Genomic DNA, 17,447 nt, shown 5'->3' with positions numbered 1-17,447 from the left:
GTTAAAAAACACTTCTATCGCGTCTTCCGGGTAAAGCACTCGGAAGCACGTGTGACGCAAGTAGCGCTACCTGCGTTACCCATCATGTAGCGACGCATCACGACCACTCTGTGCACTAATTAAGGCGGACCGACGGCTCCCGTCAAGAAGCGGGCGTTTGCACTGGCATTGAAATAAATAAAGGAGCAGTTGTCTGGACGCAGCAGCGTACATTATCAATGACCGTTTTGCAATCAGCATGGTCGACGAAAATGTTTAAGGAATTGAGAGAAACATCTATTCGTGCCAAAGACGCGAACAGAGAGGAAGAGCTGGTCATAGCTCTGGTCATCGATACACGCAAGAAGACGTGGGCCATAACGTGATCATTCGCCAGAGACGTGCAGAAGGTACATGAACAAATGGATCGGAAAGGCAGCACTTGATGTCTTAAAAAGCACCAAGGTGGACGAGACAACCATCCTCTGGACACCAGGACTCGAGTCTCTCGCAGAGAACCAGGTGGCGCACACCGCGGCTCGAGGTCATGCACGCCGAGCCATCTCCGACAAGCAGGGAACACGCATAGACGGGCTGTCACGGTGAGGACGAGCGCATATCGAAGAGGCAGAAATTTCGGCGTATTACAGGAAGCAGAGGAAGCGGTACCTGTCAGCACACAAAAGTCTGCGAGTAGAGAGCAAGCAGTGACCTGCAGAGAAGACTACAGGCTGGAAATTATTCGCACCGAACAATGATGCACAAAATGCGTCCTGGGACCTACGGGCGGGACCGCAAGTTTTCCCCACCGGACACGTGCAGCACCCTGCACCACATGGTGCTGGAGTGTAATAAAAATCAATGCAGGCGTACCGCTGTAATCACCCCCAAGCGAAAACGGACGAGAGCGGATCAAAAAAAAAAAAAAAAAATCGAAGGCAGTGGGAGGTTGTGCTGATGACGCAAAACGCTGACAACGAGCTACGATTGGTGAACATGGCTCGAGCGGCGGCAGCGAGCCATGGCTACCTGGACCAGGGAGGCCATTAACTATGGTGCTGAAGTACAAAGGGCCTGGTGGGAGTAAAGCTTACGTCTATTATATTTTTCGGTGCATAAGTTGGCTTCGCGGCACTGTTTGACGATAATGCAAGAAAGGCAGCTTTACAGAAATACGCGGTTAGTTTTTATGAGGTCAATTTTTTGCAGTTTGTAGATGAGGGAGGCGGCGAGCTATACATGACGAAATCCGGCATATATACAAACAGCCCCTCAACATCTACAAAACAGCTGTGCACCGTCCATGTCATGCGGGGCCAGAAGCCTTGGCCCTAATGTCGGCCATGTTCCTCAATATCGTGCTGCGCCACGGAGGAAGGAAAGTGTGCTGCGCGCACTTCTTGGAATGCAGTACGCAGCTGTGACGTCAGACGTCGTTTTCTATACGTTCAGCCACGTCGGTTATCGCCGGCCTTGCAGAGAACAGCCAGGTTTTTCTTCTTGAAGTTTTTGCACAAGCACACGGAGACAAAGATGAGAAACACAAACGGGCGCAACTCATGTTCCAACTAGGCCGAATCGCAGTTTCGCTTCTTCCGTTTCGCAGGAGCCAAAGGAAGCGAACAACGGACCCCACACGAGGGGACGACGGGCGATGAAGCACACCCTTATCAAGCAGTAGTTTCTACTCGCTCTGCGCGACGCCCCTCTTATCAACGCTACGAGAATCACACCGCCAACCATGCACATTCGGGAAAGTCGTCGTGCGTGAGAAAAAAGCCAGCTTCGTGCGTGGCAAAGCCAACATCTTTGGGTGTTTCGCAGGGCGCGATGTTTGATTAAGTGTTCCGGTCAATTTTGTTCGATGTAGCCGTAAACTTTCTTTCCTACGCGTTCACTTTCGATTATTGCTGCGTTCGAAGATAGTTTTTATATAAGGCACAGTTCGAGCTGCCCGAGTTCGGTATATCCGGGTTCGACTTCGTTTGATATAAGTAGCTGTCATGCAACGCTGCCAAGGCTGAGGAGTTGTGCAGGGCGCGTCACACTTGCCTCGAGAAAAGCAATACGTAACGCTGATCACAGTGGTAAACCTTGGAATACAGCCATAGGCGTGCGTACCAGAGGGGCAGGGGGGAGACGACCGCCTTCCCAGTTTTCGAAAAGGGGCGCTAAGCCTGCCCCCGAACATTATTACTCAGTAGTCTTGCCCCGTCATTCGACACATGTTTTTGACCATAATGCGCGGTCGAGGATCTTTGATATTCAATTCAAAACGCACTAGCCTCCCACCTTTACGAACGGAAAGAGGGGACCAAAGGAAGCTCATTGTAGGAAGTACGTCGTCGTTTCATTTTCATTTTTGCATCCATTACGAAGCTTTTTCTTTCTTTTTTTCTGAATCCACCAACCAGAACCACGGGGGGGGGGGGGGGGCGCTGCGATAAACCTTGAAGCCCCGTAACGATTTGTTTTCTAATTCGTAATTTGTTTCGTAATTTGTTTTCTAATTCATAATGTGTATCGCTCTTAAGTTTATAGATACCATAAAGGATTAGGTTATTTCGACGGCTCCTATTTTCTCTTTAAGCGTGAGAAATTTTCTGTCAAATTGGGAAATTTTACCTTCTATGTCCTTAATTTTGTCGCCCTATCTGGCAAGACTAGACAGCTGTCACTCTAAAGCTTCCATTCTATCGCTTACTGCCGACAGTTTCTTTTTCATTATATCATGTGAGGACTGCATAGCTGTCATGGTTTCCATTTTTTTTTTGTCCAGCAAGTATAGATCACGCAGCGTATCACTTTGCGAAGGGCCAGGGTTTGTTTCTATGTCTCCACAAAGTAATAAGCTTTTCGCTAAAGTAACGATATAAGTAAAGCAACATATAGTGCAAGCTGTCGGCAAGGCAGCAGCAACAAATAAAGGTTATCACTACGATAACAATGTAAAGTCCGCTTATCACCATCCTGAAGAACGAAGTAGAAGGGTTGCAGCGCGAGCACGAATGTGCTAGAAGAAACAGACGAAAGTCGAGGCACGGAAGCGCTCGTGTTGTCCTCTTTGCCTTCCGTGCCTCGAAGTAGAAGATATTTCTGAGCATACCGCCGGTGTAACTGCCGCCGGGCCCAGTGTTATAAGAAGTGAGGCTGCCAGCCGATTGTTCTGGATCCGATCACGCTTAACTGTAAAAAAAAAAACAAAAAAAAAACCGCTGGCTACGAGAATACGACCACCTCAAGGAGGTCAACACTTTTCGCAGAAAAAAAAAAAAAGCGTATGCGAGCCGCCTGTTGATGGCCGCCGAGCTAGCGCGCGCCAGCGGCCACGACCAGGGTCACGATTAAGCGAAGTTCAGTTATATCTCGAGCGACGCCCCCCCCTCGCTTCTTTTAATGCTTTTTCAAGACGGGCGGAGCCCTTCCTCTCTGCTTCGTCTACAGGCGCCCAGCGGTGGGGGGGAGGAGGGGGATGTTATTGCGCGCGCTCTCATTTGACGGAGATGGCTGGCATCGTTTCATCTTTGCTTCATGCCGCGTTCGCCGCCCCCGCACTTTTACCCGTGGATAAAACATACGATGAGCGGGTGTATGTTGTCAATTTGGAATTGATACGAGACATATGACTGCAGCGGCAAAAAAACCCGTCGAGAGTGTCCATATGATTTCTATCGCAATAGTAGAAGGTAGTCACAGTTTAGCTGAGTGTTTGGAAAATGCAGCATTGAATAAATCACAGGAGTGTGTTTCGTTGGGGCAGTTGGACAAACTTGAAAAGATTAAATACAGTGTGTTGTTAGTCAGCGCTCGTCCCGTCTATTATTTCTTCGTTCGTCCCTTCTATAGTTTGCGCTGTTTTCTCTGAAAAAGATGCTTTGAACGGGGCTACATCTGCTCTGAATGTTCTTACTGCTATAAACTTGCTCGAAAAGGCCCTCTTGGCTGCTCCAAGCCTGCTACAAAAAGCTAACGCAAGTTGCTGGGCTAGTTTCTTTGGTTTCATCATTCGTATGGGTATAGCGCATCACGACAAGGACACACACACACACACACACACACACACACACACACACACACACACACACACACACACACACACACACACACACACACACACACACACACACACATGCACACAGCAGCCGAGTACATTAGCCACTAGACCACCGCGGCGGGGCCGCCTAAGTGGAGAGTCAAACCAAAGGCAACGGTAAATGAAGAGAATACAGATTATATAAGGCTCAGGGCCGCAATGACGTTCCCAAAATGTGGCGAATGTCATGTGGGCGATAAATAGCAAATAAATAGCTCTTATGTCGCAAGTTTTAGGAATACATCTTTAAGGGAAAAATATATTTTTAAAGTTCCCCATTGGCAGGAACTTCAATGAACTATCAGCGATAGTTCCTTGCCCAGCGGCTTTCGTGTACTTCTTGTCTCTGTGTCGTCGTTTTGTTCTCGCGCCATAACTATCGTCATGCGGGTCCAGAGACGGGGCGGTAAAAGCGTCGCCCTCCCCCACTTCCCCTTGCCCATAGTCTATGCCAGCACCCCCCGCTTGAGTGCTCATAGTCCACTTCCTATCACCAATTAGGACAAATTAGTAAAACCACAGGGAACACACATTAACAGCATATAAAGGGGCTTTTCTGCTAGTAAAAACAAAGTCATGACCCCCCCCCCCTCCCCCGCGTGTAACTTCAGGCGATCGCCTCCACTAAAATGAGTGGTGTAGCGGTTCTTGAGAAAGAGAAAGGAAGAGAAAAGTTTGCCCCGTTATTGTCTGCTTCAGTGGGCGACACCGCCACAGGGCTCACAAGGGATGGGGGTGAGGAGGTATATAAAAGTTAGGAGTAAAGGTATAGAAAAGAGGAAGAAGAAGCAACAACAAACTGAGGGGATAGGAGAGATAGGAAAGATGGAAGCACGGTCACTGGAGTCCGAGGACGGGGTACACTTGCGAGAGATGCTGAGTGGCTGGATGCACTTTTACCCTTGTCTCTGCATTCACCCGAGTACCGTTTCTTGTCTTCGCTTACCTGATTCACTCTTTTCACCACTGTTGTCTAATTGTGTGTGTGTGTGTGTGCGTGAGCGGCAAGGCTGACTTGGAATAAAACATGATGCACATATGAAGGAATCGAGCAGCTGATAGTCAACGCTCGTGTGTGTAGTCTCTTTTCTCTGCGGGGTGTGTTTTGTGTTTGCGCTGTTAAATTTATTCCAGGGCTATCTAACAACTACGCCCAAATGAAGTTTCTCTGTTTTATTCAATGAGGAAGCTGCCATGTGAACACGTGAGAAGATTGCCGTCAATAGGTGACTTCCAAAATTATTTTCTTTCTTAAAAATTGTAATGATAAAGCTTGCTATATAAGAATAACTATTTGTTTCCTTTTGATTTAGATATAAAGCTGATTTTTTAATTGGAGCACAACGTGGTGTACATTGCGTCTCAATGTGAGCCAAAATTTTATTTTTCGGATTAGTGATTTTTCTTTCGTAAAACTTGGAAACTGCAGTCATTTCAAAACATTATTGTGGCCAAGTATACGTTCCGAAGAGTAAGTATTCATTACTCGGACATTCACACAGAAGGCAGCATTACAATGAAAAAAATGCAAACATTCTGATGAAATTTCTGAATGCGTGTATGAAAGAAAATTGCAATAATATCATAGGCATGACTGGTCCAAAGCATTGTCTTTGTGAGGTACCCCATGCGGTCATCGTGTGTTGAAGCGTGAGCGTGCAGTGAGAAATATATTTCAGAATCGGCGTCCAGATTTAAGCCATGTTGAATATTGGTATCGACTAGTTCTGGCACCAAATCTTCATAAATAGTGCGTATACATAAGAGATATACGGTAAGGTTTTCTTTCAACGATGTGAACGCTATCAAACATTTTCTACGACCCCCCCCCCCCCCCCCCCTTAGCCCCCTGCTTCTATCATCTTCTTCACTGCCCCGGTCTTTGTATTGTGTGACTGCGGCCCGCTGGCTGGGCTCAGTTTGAGACCCCTGCAGATGTATAGATTATACAGGTAGAGCTCCCATTCCTCCACTTCTTTTTTTTCCCCAAGGACACGGGATTTTTGCGCAGTACACATTCCTACTAATATTGCAGCATATTACAGTGCTTCGCTGTGTCATTCACCGTTGCAATTTTGATTAGTACCATTAAACAGAACATCCACGGTAAACACTCAGCTAGGAAGGTTCGAATGGAGTGGTGGCGTCCGTCGCATAATGACATTATAGGTTTCACCGATGAAAAGCAAGCGCGGACACATTTACCCATGAACTTAAGTCTGTATAATGGAAGCAGATATAATAAAATACTCTGTGAGAAACAAATATACACAAACGCCGTGCGTATGTATCACAGATACTCTAAAGCAAAAGCGGTACCTGCCGCTATGGTTATACGTTTGCATTTGTAGCAAGAGCGATATAATTGCGCAATATTGATTTGCTCTTTGCGTGTATTTGTGTCAGTCTTTCACGTGTGCAAAGCGGGTGCGGCGGCACATAAAACTAGCTCGGGGAACTAAAATAGCACGAATGAAATCATGCACGCTTTAACTTCAATATTCTATGGCCTAAAGCAGCAAATAATGAAGAAAGCTTGGCTAAACGTCATTTTTGTTAGCGTTCTTAAGCGATCTAGACCAATAATGACAATTAAAACCACAACTATATTCTAAACGGCACGATTAGGGAACTGTGCATTTTTACACGCGCATATATCACCGAAGGCAGTCGCGATCAGATACGTCCCATTAGCGGCGCCCTAGACTTATTGCCGTTTTATGTCTACCATCGTGCTAAATTCTATAGCTATACCTGCTTTCTTCGAAATGAATCGCCATTACATGTCAACTTATTCATAGAATCACCTCGCATACAAAATTTCGTTTCGCGCTGTGGCTGTGGAGACGTTCCCGAGCCAGCGACGTGCCTACAGACCTAACGCCCTCTTCACGTGCGCCCTTTCCTCATATGCTTGAACCGTCCCTGCCTAAGGTGTCGCTTTAGTGCCTTGATCATCGTGTTCGTTAGCACGCGCTATACGAACTTCTTATGCCAAACACATAGTTCAGTTTCTCATCTCCCGGAAAGTGGTAAGTTCCTCGAGTGCCAGTGCTCCGGAATGTCCCCAACTTATCGTTTGGGAGGTTTCTCCCTTGACGCTAAATGTCAGGCTTTGCTGCTGTTCCCATCTGACGTTAGATCGAAACACGGTGCCGAGGCCCAGTGAACCCCAACCTTCATACGGGGTACCTAGATTCCCCGCAGACGGCAACACGAAAGCTAGAATTTTATGTGAACTGGTAGGTGTTCTGTGGTAAGGCCGTGAAATCTCAATGTAAATGACATTGGGCTTTCAGAGTCTCACGCAGATAAACCCCTTAATTCTGGGGCACCGAAAAGTGGGCCCTTGGTTACACGTAGTGCCAGGTATTCATTTTATCCAAGAGTTACCGACATTTAAATTGAGTCTTTGCAAATAGTGTGCATGGCATAATTATCTTTTATGCATTTTTCGGTGGCGCTGTTAAAAAAATTTCCGTTGATTTTGTGCTGTGCAAGTAGGAACGAGCGATTGCGCCACTAACACGGGTATCGCAAGGTCTGCGCCATGAGCTAAGTATTATTTATTGTACACGCTTAGCAGAACATCCCTGTCATACATTCATTTCTAATGGCGACGTTCGGAAAAATAGCCCTCAAGAATGTCTTCTGAAGCATATTCGAAACACAACCTAAAAGCTTGCAGGTGGCCTCGTTTAAGCACCTTGCATTTGAACCACCCTTTACAATATTTTTATTTTATTTCGCTCAGCTGTTCTAATTACACGTTTCGAGGTAAGTAATGCACGGCAGATATTAACGTACGCGAGACACAGGTCAGACGTTATGCGTTTCTGTAAACTCCTTCGAACCAAGTTTTTTTTGTATAGTTTCTTTTATCGTAAATCAAGCAAGAGTACAATGTAGCGTTTTGTTTTAACGATGATAATTCATGAAGGAACATCAACAACGCCACTATAAAAAAATAAACAGAAGCTCTCGGTAAAATTAAAAAATAAGACATATAGACAGGTATTCAAATTAATTCATACCAGCTTTTTGTCGAGCCGATCGTTTTTTTTTTTTTTTTAGAATGAAAGTGAAAGAGCGTGCCTTACCTTTTCCTCAGCCGTGTAAGCGGCCCGACGGTCCCGTAAGAGTGAAATTAACAGCGGTGTTAAACTTAGCTAGCTGTTCGTGGCCTAGACGGCTGAGTTTAGCTCTGCAGTTAATTTCACTCTTCTCGCTGAACATTTAGGTTTAACAACAATCACAAAGCAGTCTAGGCGGCCCATTTTGGCTCCGCTGTGCCGTGAATGCAGGACTCTCAAGTCATGCGACGTAATCTAAACAGCTTGCTGATTATTATTTTTTCGGCTCGTATTAGACACCGAAGAAGCGATAAAACGCTGGACTGATTCTGCAAGGTCATTCGTACGCTTGAATCTTGGACTCAAGCGCATAATGACTACTCATGCAGTATCTGGTCCCCCACAACGAGTATACTAAAAAGAACTCACAGACAACAAACGACTGCAGTGAAGCAAAAATGCGCTTGGGCATGCAACAAGCCCGCAGGGAGGCCAATAGACATGACTAAACGCTATAACTGTACCAATTTCGAAGTGGCGGAACAAAAATACACTAGGTCGCACTTGAAACACACCGTATACATATAGCTACACCAACTGGCAGTATAGCTCACAATAGCAGCATCGAAGGCGACCTGATACGGAGAAATAAACAGCATTCACAGCGCATCGACAAAGCTGTGTTTCACTCGTAACCCTTGCGTGCTCCACTAGCCCCCATGGCGGTTTCCTGGGCGGCGCGATTCTACGAGGGCTGTGATGGCGTTAAGCCTGACACAATTGTAAGAAACGAACGCTTGTTATGAAGACGCTAACACACGTATCTCAACACACGGCGTTGCTGGCTAACTACTAGAGCTGAATATTTGCTCCGTTCTTAGGTTTCCCTAAAAGAATTGTCGAGAAAACAAGGCTGGAATGTACCGATACGAAACAGGGATTTTCGTGCCGGCCCGGTACTTCGCGCGTCAAATGCCTTTTGTGTGGTTGAGGGGACGATCGTATTTCGATTAAAAAATGAACCGCGAAGCTGCTCGCTTTATATTTGTGATCATTGCAGAGGTAATTTACCAGCAACGAGTGATCAGTGCACTGGTAAAGTCGTACTGCGCAATGTCCCCTATATCGCCATTTTGGGTGGCTGCCTGGGGAACGACCGTTTCCCCAAGCTCTTCGTCAGTCGCTTTGTCTGCGTCGCAGAGATTGTGCTAGGTCAAAATCGGTCAATTCCCTCGCTGTTATAATATATTCACGTTTTAATTCTCCACGCGGTATGTTTGAACATTTGTAGGCAATAGTTCAGCAGTGCTTATTGGTGTTACTGGATAGTTGGTAGCCGCATCGGGCGTGTCTCGCCGACCTCGGATTCTTGTCCCTTTACGTGAAATGCTCCGTTGCGGTCACAACGTGGTAGCTTGCGAGGGCTGATTATGTGCTCGAGTTCATGCTGATTTTGCGTGCATTTACAGTGCTCTTGAATAATGTTCCGATGGTGCTGCACCGTTCTAAACGTTCACTCTGAACAAAGTGCCGTTCATAGTGAACGTTGTCGGTGAGAGAATACAATGAGCCTGTGATTTACCGCTGTTGTTGGTTTTGTTACGTTCAGCGTAGTGCTTTCCACTTTCGTTTTGTTTCTTACCGTCGCTTGTGACACACGTTTATACTTACAATATTCACATTGCATGTATCCCTTTCTCTATCTTTTTTTGTTTTATTATGTAGTGAGAAACCCTCTTCGTTGGTTTGAATTGCCCCAATCGCGTCTCAATCTTCAGCGGTCAAATAGCTATAAGGTAGGTGAGCGAGCAAAAATTCTCGCGTACCTCTTTTTTTTTTTGTTCTTCTTTCTACTTGGTGCATTTATATTGTCACTACTGCCTTTTATTCGCGCCATTCGCGCGCTAGTGTATCGCGGCAATGGAAAATTTTTGTACAAATTGACGTACACCCGCAAACAATTGCTTGGTGCCATTCACGGTACCATCCCATTTGCTGATAAACCTTCGTAATTTTGTCATTGTGTTAAACACCTGCAATAAGTGGTTTCCAAATGTGTTTTCACTAACTTCTGTCCAACGAATGAACGAGTCTCTTGATCCAATTTCCTTCTTTCTTTCGTACAGACGTGGTTTGTAGGGCATTAAAACCTGACATGCGATTTGGCGCCGATTAACGAGCGATGAATTTTTTTCGGCGAATTAGAAAAAAAAAACTTTCCTGTTATAATTGGAACAATTCAAGATTTCTTGCACTGTGATGCAGAGTTTTCGTCATGGAGATTGTGTCTCTAGTTGCCATTCCGTATGTCGTATTTTAAATATTACATAGTCTTGCGGCAGCGATATATCGTTGATGTTTTATCGCTACTGGTGTAGTCGCGTAGTCACCGTTCATATCATGCAGTCGCGATGTCATATCGTATGGTGTCCAGAAAAAAAAAAAAAAAAAAACTTGGGGAGCTCACTCTTTACGGGCAGTCTCTGTTTTTGTAAACTAATTTTAAAAATTGCTTAGTATTCGTGTTTCGGCATTTGTAAACTGAAGCTTTATTTTCTTTTTTTCAATGATACGTTACATTTTTAATTCTTTTCTGCCTTCGTTGGCTCGAATACTACCGCACTGTGGTTGCCTGTGAGTTTCATATGTCGCAAAGGTAGATAAGGACTGAAACAATTGAATAGATCGTTACAAGTATTTCCCCTGGGTGGGGTTGGCGTTGCGTGTATTAAAATTGTATTTGCGAGCCATTCAATAGCTTTTCCAACGCTGCGTGTCATATCGTGCTTTTAAACAGCAGTTAAACCAACGACTTAACGATTTGTGTGTAGTTATAATAGTGGCTTCTAATTTCTCCCTGTGGATTTATTCCTATAAATTTAGGTGGCGCGTTAGAACGTTACAAAGTTTATGCCGAATCACGGGGACGCGTTTGTCAGGAAAGTGGAGATCAAGAACTCGTGTTAGGGAACTTTTAGTGATTTATCCCACAATTAAATAACCTTGCATCATTTTACTATGGCTGCATAAGTGCCCTTATAGCCGTTGGTGTGCCCCCACCCCCCTCCCTTATATGTGATGTTTGTGTCTTTACAAGAGTTCAGTCTATGACCTCAACGTTAACTCGCCGTTCCAAAAATTTTTCGAGATCACCACCAGTGGTGAAAAGCGCTGTATGTTTGAAATTCTGACTCGGCACAAAAAGACATTTACATCATTTTAACACTTTGTTTATAGCACTATATAGTGGATAGCCATAGTCCGTAGTTAGGCGTCCAGCCTTTCTCAGAGGGCGTGTGAAATTGCGCTGTTCAACCCCCGGATGTTATTCTGTTTTTTCAAATTGAGGGCATTTTCAGCAGCCCGACGTCGCTTGTTATATAACCACTCTTGTGTATTTATTCGTGGCAGCATTAGCATTAATGATTTTTTCTTGCCAGATTGAGTACTCCGCGGCTGAAATATTGGCTGACGACGCAGCAGACGACGGTTATGCGAAACTATCTTTTAACGGCGGCGCTAGCAACTGTTTGATGTTTGCATAGCCGCAACTCGGTCTAGCCGTCTAGCCACATTGACCGTCAACAGCGCCATTTTGTTTTCTTGTTGTCGTCGTTCCGTGTGTTGCGTGCCCTAGGGAGTAATGAATTGGAAAGCCTATTTTAATGGCACATTATATATTCTTCCGTGTATGGTTGAATATATAATGTGCGCCTTGGGATGACACTGCGAACTGTAAAAACCGCGGCTACTCATGTAAGTCGAACATTTCTTTTTTTCAACTTGAATCCGTGTGACTGATCAGGTTATTCCGATTACGAGGAACTAGGGAAGAAGTTGCTTTACAGGAGCTTTGTAGGGAATCGCTGGTGAATTTAGCTGCTCGCATGTTGTATGTTGTCCAAAACGTGTCCTAGCACATGTGTTGTGTGAATGGAGATGTGGCTGCTCGCTATCTTCCCAGTCAAAACGTCGGTCAGCCGCTCAGGAATCTGTTAGTAGCGTTGCCCTAAACATGGCGTCTCTGGGGCGGTGCACCGTTCGTTCCTCGCTCCCAGCGTTCGAGCGGCGGCAGTCTTCGAGCCCACGCATCGGACGCTCATTCACCGCACGTCGTTACTGTGGCGGATGAACTTTTATTACGTCTCATTTACGTTCTGATTTAAGCTGATGGGCTACTTTTTTGCAGAGTCCATGGAGGAGCAAGTGACGGCACTTTCCCCGCTGCACAGTAACAAAGTTGCTGCGGTCACGGCTGAGACAAGGGTAGCCGCCAAACGGAAGCCGGGTGGCAGCGCATCACAGAGCATAAAGTGGTACAAGCAAAAGTTCCGAGACTCTTGGCTGGAGGACGATCGCTTCAAGAACTGGCTTGTTAGCGTGCCGAACGATCCATATCGTGCCAGGTGCAAGCTGTGCAACGCTGATCTCAGAGCGGGCAAGAGCGAGCTGGAAAAGCACGCGCGCACCAAACACCACCGCGATACGGTCAGGGCGGTCGACGACGTGAAGGCTTTGTTGGGCTTCGCCAACCAAGCTGAAGCGCAGACGCTGCCGGAGATGACGGAAATGCAATCCGCTGATCAGGTGGGTCCTAGGCGCAGTGCCTGGCTGTCACCCCTCGTGGAGCGTCGTGCTATGTCGGCAAGCTAACGCGCCAGTTCAGTCTAACAATTCGTTCCAGATTCAGGAGGAAGAGCTTTCGCGACCCGCGACCACGTTTGGGCCACGGAAAAGGAGATCATCCCCACCACCTGGTGAGTCTCTACTGTCAGTTTGGTTTTCTCCGGAGCGGAGCAGTGCTCGAATATGACAGATGAAGCTGTGCACCTGAATGATTTTCTGTGCAAAGCCTGGGCTCGCGCTAGTGGCACTCCTCATTGTAGGTATTTCCTTAATAATGAAGGCTTATGGCAGTCTATAAGGCAGTCAAAAACAGGAGCGGGCTTTGCTTGTTATAATTTTTTCACCTCACTCATGTTATGCCCTCCTTTTCTTGTTTACAGTGGCTGCACCACCAGCTGTGCGGTACCACCTTCCACCTTGGGGCATCTTGCCCCAAGTGCACTATCAGGCACCTGATTTCAAAGGGATAGCTGTGGTGGACAGCCAGGTCCGGGAAGTCCAGCTGAGCGACTATGAAGGGAAATACCTGTTGCTGCTCTTTTACCCTCAGGACTTGTGAGTAAAACATGTTTCACGTACACAATTTTGTTTTGTAATAGTATTTACAAACGGTCTCCTTGCACATAATCAAACTTGACAACAGATATTTGGGAATGCGTATATTCGGTTAAGGCCTCACTGGTCATGATGGACCTGTGCTAATACCCTGAAACTTCTCAGTGATCATGGCATGACACTATTAAGACTGTTTGCTTACCAACATCTTGCTGCAAATTTTTTCACGTCTTTCATCAAACATAAGTGGAGATAGCTATTGGAAGCCAGGAAGAAAAAAAAGTGAATTTCTGCAACCCATACAAGGTGAGTGGTGTATAATCATTCTGTGGAGAGAGAAACGAAGTCAAAGATAGAAAAGAAAGGACAGGAGAAACTGCAGTTTTCATCATCTTGCTATTTCACTCCAGTTGCGACCACAGTACCGTACTCCTTTGTTTTGATAGCCCAAAACATATTGTGCACTACTGCGACTACCATGTGCACAGTACCATAGTTATTTTGCAGGTAAAATGGCAAGAAGCTCTTAATGCATCGTCACGAAGTAGCAAACAAGTTTTATGCCAGCATACTGACCACGACTGACAGCTCTTCAACCTCAATGTTTTATTTTTGTGACATGCGTGCAAGATGAAGTCAAAATGAAGCTGCAGGGTGCCAGATGCACGTGTGGGTGAAACCTTGGTCACTGACAAAGATAGCAATGCGTCTAAAACTGCCTTGTTTTATTTGTCTGTGAACGTCATTTTTGCTATTCGTGGCACTTGGCAGACTTTATGAGTACTGTCCGATTTAGGCAGGTTGCGGGTTAACTGTGACTGAATTAACAATTGTTTCATGCTATTGAATATTGCGTATGCTGGCCGAGGCCAGAGAACACATCTAAATTATACTTTCCAAATTAACAAGGGTCGAATCAAGGACCTTTTACCATTCATGTTGTGGATTGCTGATGTTACAGAAGAGATGAAAAAGTAGTGGAAGAACAGTTGACAATAAAAGAAAATCAAGTGGTGTGGCAAAAAGAGGAAATTTGGGGGAATTAGATAGAATTAGTTCAGTTGGGAAACCGTATGTCAACCATGAAATCATGACGCGTTGTCCTCTTTGATTGTTCATGAGTCTACGCTTCAAGCATGCGCAAGAGCTTGCTGACTGGCAAGGATTCTCCAATCTGTGATATATGTTACAGTCTTACCATCCTTCGGGCCCTGATGGAGTCTTGGCAAGCAGAACCTTACAGAGAGAGCACTTTCCCGTAGCATACTGAGAGAATATCTCTTGTCATACAACAATGCCCCTCAAAAAAGAACCAGGGTTTCACACTACATAGAGTAGCCTCTGGAGGGAGGCTGCTGTTGTGATGGTAGGGAAGCCTAAAACACGCCCTTGGGCCTTTTCCTCCTAGGTCTTTGTTGTGTTGGAGGGGGAAGGCGGCATACCCCACGACAGACCCATGGAGGTGCTGTGCAGTGGCAGGGCACGCAGTGATGTGGCACGGAGACTGAGCATCGGCGAGACTGACGGGAGACTGTACTCTCTCACATGCGAGGGCATGGTTCACGCCTCTGCAACATAAAAAAGCAAATGCATGTACAAACTGACACAGGGGTGGCGCGTGCTGCATGTAGTCTGCTACTGAAGCAACCCTTCACTTTGCTTTCACATAGCCGTGCCATGCAATTGTTCACCAAGAAACATTCAAAATTTTTTAGTGAATTCCTGCTTATAAATCTGTGCACCGAAGAATAAGGGCTGTGTAGCAAGTAAACATAGAGCTCATATACAGTTGACTCTCATTAAACAGAGCCTGAAGGGACCGGGAAAAGGTGTTACATTTACCGGGAGTTCTGTTTACTGAGGGATGAATAACAGTGGAGAGTCCAAGCATGAAACAAATTGTGGTGCATGCAGCTGTTCCATTTAATCAGCAGTTTCATATAATCGATTCCCGTTTACTGAGATTCTACTGTACTTTTAAGTTTGTCAGTGTAAATGTCTTATTTTGTTTATATTTCTTGTTCCTGAAAAGCTAAAATATTCTGTTCTCCTTTTTGCATGTCATGTGGGAGGTAGCAACGTGTCATTCGAAGTTCTCTCACAGTTCTTAGTGTGCGATTCATGGCAAGGCCATGGCAACGTGGTCGCGTACGAGCTATGTGAAGATGATTCAGTAGCAGATGACGCGTGGTACCGTATTTACTCGATTCTACCGCGCCCTCGATTGTAACGCGCACCCGTTTCCACGACGGGGAAAAAAAAAAAAAAAAAAAAAAACCGTAAGACATCGATTGCAACGCGCACCCATTTTTCTCGCTGGCTCGCACGACCACACCACTCGAAAAAACGACTCCTTTCAGGAGCGTCTTCCATTTAAATATGAGGTACGGCGAAGCTTGTGCCCATCTGACGTGTAACAGAGCATTACCGTCACTGTAGTTTTACCGTGGACCGATGTCAGCACGCGAACTTGCTTCACCCCCTTCTCGACAGTTGTGGTGCCAGGCATGTCGAAGTAAAGAGGCGTCTGATCAGCATTCCCGATTTGCCCAAGCAGGTAGCCGTTGTTGTGTCGCAAGTTTAGGACGAACCTCTGAAAACTGTGAAGCTTTTCATCGTACTCCTCCGCAAAACTTTTTGCATATGCCTGGTCGCCAGTTAGCCAACCCCTGCTCGCTTTAAACTGGCTCCGCATGAGCCCTTTTTTTATTCTAAGGCTAACTGCATAGCCCGCACTTGGAGCAGTTCTGTCGTCACGGGCCGCTCGCTGCCCAAGCACATACTCGCCGAGCAGCTCTTTAATTTGCGAAAACGGACCTTGCTGTGGTCCATTGAAGCCTTTGCGTGAAGTTTTGCTGTCGACAACCTTCTGCTTTTGTTTCCGCCAGTCGCGCACGCACGTTTCGGGAACTCCAAACGACCGCGATGCAGCCCGCTTCACGTCCGTTTCGGCACACGCGATGACTTTTCTTTTAAAAGCGGCACGGTGGTGCACTCGTCGAGTTTTTGGAGTCGGCCCTTCCATGCCGTCGATGCTAATGCGCACCAAGATGACGAACTCCTCAGCACACGTACGAAGTGCCGCACATGGGAAACACATAGGCAGAAATGGCTGACGCGCCATGCCGACGCACATAGGGGGCGGCCATTTCGGAATGCCGATGGCAATAGAACGACCGTATTCATTTTTTTTTTCGTACTCGATTCTAACGCGCATGCGATTTATGAATTCGCTTAACCTGAAAAAAGGTGCGCGTTAGATTCGAGTAATTACGGTATGTGCTGCCGCTGCATTGTTCTGCACAAGTGTTCGTTTTTTACTGCTTCCTTTGCAACGACCTACGTGGAGTGTGCACTGTGTGCTCACATGTTCTTTAACCATAGACCATACTGTACACCTCGGTAACCATGCCATAACCATAATGCCTATGCACTTGAACCTTATTAACTGAAACCTTAAGGCACTGAAACATACATGTCCAGATTAACATTAACAGGATTTCAGTTTGCTGAGAAAGATGTAGTGCTGATATTCAGCACTGTTCATTTGTTTCAGAATACTGCCAACCTGGGGGTTATACAGTATTAAGGAAGGCACTTGAAAAAGAAATTATGATTATACATGGTTTACATTGTTCTTCAGCATTGAGGCATCTTACTAAAAGAGTCAAAAAAATAATTCATTGATGAGAAAGTGAAGATAAGCATGAAAAAGAAAAGCTATTCGTAATGCCCACAAACAATCAGTGGCATACTATACCATTCAAGGTGGCGCCCAGAGGAGGGTCAACCCATTTGTAAGCAGAGGAACAAGAATGAGGTGCTGCCTGCACTGCTTTCACCGCATGAACTTCCGAGTTGCACTGAAATTTATATGAGAAACAAAAATGAAATTTATATATTAAAACACTTTACCAAACCATAAAATAAAGAATTGGACATCTAAAGGCTCGCCTTCTTTGTTAGACACAATATTAATGAGATCTAACAGACAATCATGCAAAGAAAAGCAGAGGGGATGTTATTGGAAGCAATTGTAATGCAAATGTGAAGAAAGACAATAGGACGAAAAGATAACTTGCCTTGGGTAGGGATTGAACCTGCGACCTTTGAAGAATGCG

At 45.7% G+C, this 17,447-nt stretch overlaps 1 protein-coding gene across 7 annotated transcripts in view; it reads left to right on the top strand.

The window, feature by feature from the left end:
* LOC119175863 (uncharacterized) overlaps nucleotides 1-17,447 on the top strand; it is a 107,957-nt gene that overhangs the window by 23,632 nt on the left and 66,878 nt on the right. The window contains exons 1-5 of one of the 7 annotated variants that reach the window (XM_037426876.2): nucleotides 9,333-9,416; nucleotides 9,871-9,941; nucleotides 12,335-12,732; nucleotides 12,812-12,902; nucleotides 13,152-13,326. In XM_037426876.2, coding sequence (XP_037282773.2) covers nucleotides 12,340-12,732; nucleotides 12,812-12,902; nucleotides 13,152-13,326 — 659 coding nt within the window. In that variant the 5' untranslated portion in view covers nucleotides 9,333-9,416; nucleotides 9,871-9,941; nucleotides 12,335-12,339. Of the gene's footprint in view, nucleotides 1-6,984; nucleotides 7,105-9,332; nucleotides 9,417-9,870; nucleotides 9,942-11,574; nucleotides 11,902-12,014; nucleotides 12,733-12,811; nucleotides 12,903-13,151; nucleotides 13,327-17,447 lie in introns of those variants that run through there. The other 6 variants (XM_037426879.2, XM_037426875.2, XM_037426878.2 and 3 more) reach the window with 6 other exon arrangements.

This window comes from Rhipicephalus microplus, chromosome X (assembly GCF_043290135.1).
Source record: "Rhipicephalus microplus isolate Deutch F79 chromosome X, USDA_Rmic, whole genome shotgun sequence".
In the NCBI taxonomy this organism is placed as follows: domain Eukaryota; kingdom Metazoa; phylum Arthropoda; class Arachnida; order Ixodida; family Ixodidae; genus Rhipicephalus; species Rhipicephalus microplus.
Note: the sequence above shows the minus strand (reverse complement) of the source record. Positions and strands in the feature narration are given on the sequence as shown.